General features: G+C 38.9%; 2 protein-coding genes across 2 annotated transcripts; both read right to left on the bottom strand.

The window, feature by feature from the left end:
• Nucleotides 1-277: 277 nt before the first annotated feature.
• LOC140920025 (uncharacterized) lies at nt 278-1,427 on the bottom strand. Its single transcript, XM_073367333.1, has 2 exons — nt 969-1,427; nt 278-463 (listed from the first exon to the last, which is right to left on the bottom strand). Exons 1-2 carry the CDS (start codon nt 1,425-1,427, stop codon nt 278-280), a joined length of 645 nt encoding a protein of 214 aa, XP_073223434.1.
• A 1,256-nt stretch (nt 1,428-2,683) lies between these two features.
• LOC113786244 (uncharacterized mitochondrial protein AtMg00860-like) lies at nt 2,684-3,322 on the bottom strand. The gene has a single exon (XM_027333585.2). It carries the CDS (start codon nt 3,320-3,322, stop codon nt 2,684-2,686), a length of 639 nt encoding a protein of 212 aa, XP_027189386.1.
• Nucleotides 3,323-4,214: the final 892 nt, after the last annotated feature.

The following is a 4,214-nucleotide window of genomic DNA, read 5'->3' on the forward strand; positions in this document are numbered from 1 at the left end:
AAACACCCCCCACGTGGTCAGCCCCTCATGATGGCACCCAGGATCCACCTGTGCAACAAAATCAGCAACATCATAATTTACTTGTGATCGGTTTTGTGGCTAAGTTTCAGACCTCTGTGTCGTCAGATTGGCCTGGTTGAATTCTGACAGTCTGCTTGCACTCCAAGCTACCTCCACCGGGTTGGATACTTTTTGCTTGACCAATATTTGATTTCTCTCAGACAGATCTTCCATAACGTTGTACATAATAATTGAGCACCGAGTTGTTCCTTGCAAGTTATCCATTTCTTAAGCCCCAAGTTTTCAAATCAGTATCAACCGGGACATGAGCTCCCAGTGGTGAGGCAAACAATACTAGTTTTTCAGCAGTGCAATGCATAAATAGGTGGTCATCTGTTTCTGGATTTGTGCTACAAACAGGGCATGCGACATCAACTATCATACCTTTTTTCTCAAATTGCACCTAGATGGGAGGGTGTTCCCAGCTAGCCTCCATAACAAGTTCTTGATGGAATTGGGGAGAGATATGTGCCAGATTTCTTTCCAAACCTCATTATCGTGCACCGTAGATGAGCTTGGCAGCACCCTGTTTCTACCTTCCCCCAGTAAGTGTTACAACTAGTAACTCAGAGAAGAGGAATTAGGGATAGAATAGAAGAATACTATTCAGAATCAAGGTCATTCTGAATTGAATGTATTATTTCGCAATGAAGAACACGTTACAAGCTTAGAGAAGAAAATTCCTGATTCCCTATGAATCAGTCCAACCAATTCTACTTCTTCCCTCCGAAAAAACCCTAACTGCTCCTAACAAATTGCTATTTATAGTAATCTGTTTTGGCTCCAATTTCTAATAGAATGACAGCTAAGCTAAATAGAAAACTAACTAACATTCTTTTTATTCCTTCTCACATATACATTCCCAAACCTATTTTTATTCGTATCAATACCCCCCTTAAAAGAATGACCTTGTCCTCAAGGGGAAAAGTTGGAAATAGTTCCTGCAATTTAGCTGCACTCTCCCAAGTACTTTCATAAGTAGGTAGATTCTTCCAAAGGACCAAAACTTCCACTAATCCTTGCTGATCTTCACGCCAGTTTACTATATCAACTGGTTCTACTTGGAGTTCATACTCTTCATTCAACATAGGAGGGAGAGGTTGGAGCTGCTGATGGGGGTGTAAGGCTTTTTTCAAAAGAGAGACATGGAAAACTGGGTGAATTTTAGAATGAGAAGGTAGTAGGAGTTTATAGGCTACTGGACCGACTTTAGATAACACCTGATAAGGACCATAGAACCTTGCAGCCAGTTTAGCATAGGGTCTTGAGGCTAAGGATTTGATTTTGTAAGGCTGTAATTTCAAATAGACCCAATCGCCTTCTGAAAATTCCACCAATCTCCTGTGCTTATTAGCTTGAACTCGCATCTGATCCTGGGCATGAAGTAAATTCTGCTGGAGTTCCTTCAAAATGTCATCTCTGGCTTGGACCAGTTGATTGACATCTTCAACTTTGGATGGAATTACACAGCTCTAAACGGAGTCATTCCTGCTGAACTTTGGAAAGTAGTATTATACCAAAATTCTGCCCAAGCAAGCCAGTCTAACCATTTCCGAGGTCTAGGTCCCACAAAACATCTCAAGTAAGTCTCCAAACACCTATTAACAACTTCAGTCTGGCCATCAGTCTGAGGGTGATAAGAGGTGCTCATTTTTAATTGAGTTCCAGCCAATCTAAACAATTCTTTCCAAAATTGGCTTAAGAATATAGGATCCCTATCAGTGACAATTGTTGATGGGAAGCCATGAAGTTTAACAACTTCTGTGATGAAGACAGCAGCCACTTCTTTAGCTGAGAAAGGATGGCCCAAAGCAATAAAATGAGAGTACTTAGAAAGCCTGTCAACCACTACTAAAACAGTATCCTTTCCTTTGATCCGAGGAAGACCTCCAATGAAATCCATAGAAATGTCCATCCAAATCTGAGTGGGAATTGGTAATGGCTGTAATAAACCCCCTGGAGCTAATGTGGAGTATTTATTCCTCTGGCATATATCACATGCTTCTACATACTGCTTGATATCTTTTTTCATGCCCTCCCAAAACAGAAAACTGGCAATTCTCTTGTAAGTTCTGAAAAAACCTGAATGTCCCCCCATTGGAGTATTATGGCACTCTGCTAAAATTATAGGGGTTCTATTAGATGTTTTGGAAATGACCAATTTTCCTTTAAACAATAGTAATCCTCCCTTCAATTCGAAACCAGCATGTGAATTAGGATCAACCACTAAATCTTGCATCACCTTTTTCCATTTGGAATCCTGTTGAACATCCAATATCCAATCTTCAGTTTCTTCATTGGACAAAACTGAAATAGTTGAATACATACTCTTTCTCGAAAGAGCATCAGCAGCAGTATTCTCACTTCCAGGTTTATATTGGATTTCAAAATCCAACCCAATTAGCTTGACAGCCCACTTAAATTGTTCATCCGTGAATAACCTTTGCTCTGTTAAGAATTTAAGACTTCTTTGATCAGTCTTAATAATGAAATGTCTGCCCAAAATGTAATGTCTCCACCTCTGGACTGCCTGCACTAAAGCCATTAATTCTCTTTCGTAGACTGACTTTAATTGAGCTTTAAGAGATAACCCTTTACTCCAATATGCTAGTGGTCTTCCTTCTTACATCAGAACAACCCCTAAACCCTTGCTTGATGCATCAGTCTCAATGATAAACACCTTCTCAAAATCAGGGGCTGCTAACATTGGTAAGTCAATCATGGCAGATTTGAGAGATTGAAAAGCAGAAACAACTTCTTCTGACCAATGGAAATGATCCTTCTTTAATAAATCAGTAAGAGGTTTTGCTAACTTGCCATAATCCCTCACAAACCTTCTGTAATATCCTGTTAAGCCCAAGAACCCTCTTAGTCCTTTAATGTCAGTTGGAATTGGCCAATTTTGCATAGCTGCAACCTTAGATTTATCAGCTGAAACTCCTTCTCCTGAAATTATGTGGCCAAGGTATTCCAAACTCAATTGACCAAAACTACATTTTTTCTTATTGGCCTTGAGTGAATGTTGAGCTAACAATTCTAGTATTTGCTTTAGATGAGAAACATGTGAAGACAAATCGGGGCTGTATACCAATATGTCATCAAAAAAGACTAAAGCAAATTTCCTTAAAAATGGTTTCAATACCTCATTCATTAAGGCTTGAAATGTAGAAGGTGCATTTGATAGACCAAAAGGCATTACCAAGAACTCATAGAGGCCTTCATGAGTTCTAAATGCAGTTTTTTCCACATCTTCCTCTTTCATTCTGATTTGGTGATACCCAACCTTTAGATCCAGCTTAGAAAACACACTAGCTCCATGTAATTCATCAAGAAGCTCTTATATAATGGGAATAGGAAACTTGTTTGGAATTGTTATTGTAACACCCCGTTTTTCAAAGCGTGAGTGTATTTTTTTTTAAAAGGAATTAAAATAAAACAGGGAAATAAATAAGGTAACACACATTTGGATAAATATTTAAGTCGTAACACAACGACAATAAGTCAACAGAATTTACGAGCAGCGGAAAAATTCTCAATTCATGAGTTCAAAATATATACATAACAAAAGTAGTACAGTCTTCCAGTTTAAAATGAAACGCAACCCAAAAGAAAGACATCCGTTCCCTCTGTGACAACCTAGTCTGATCATTTTACAAAACAACTAAACACCCTGAGTGATCTCCACGCGCCCCGTGAGATCCTCCTAACGTAGCTGCAGTCAAGCGTTCCCATCTCCATTCCCGTCCGTAGGGTACGAACCGGTAGGATCGTCCTGACTCTCATCTGAGGGCAAATCCCAGATTTCCACAATAATTGTAAAGGTCACCAACCGAAAATAACAGTTAACACATAACATTTAAGTTTTTAAATGCTCAAAATAACTTTTCAACTAAGCATGCACCTTAACAGGATTTTCAATATGCGAAAAGTTCATACAATGCTTTGCCAATTAAAAATGAAAGTAAAATGAAGTTCTCAATCCCCTAATTATAACATAACAAAACAAGACATGGATAGATTCATGAGCAATCAATCATACAGCTAAAACTGAAGATTTTCCCTGAGCCAATCGATTGGGGTGAAGGATTTTGATGAAACAGAATCCTGGGCTGAAATCAATCGATTGGGAAATCGATTGAGTGAGTACTGAGCCC

Source organism: Cicer arietinum, chromosome 4 (genome assembly GCF_000331145.2).
Source record: "Cicer arietinum cultivar CDC Frontier isolate Library 1 chromosome 4, Cicar.CDCFrontier_v2.0, whole genome shotgun sequence".
Classification (NCBI taxonomy): Eukaryota; Viridiplantae; Streptophyta; class Magnoliopsida; order Fabales; family Fabaceae; genus Cicer; species Cicer arietinum.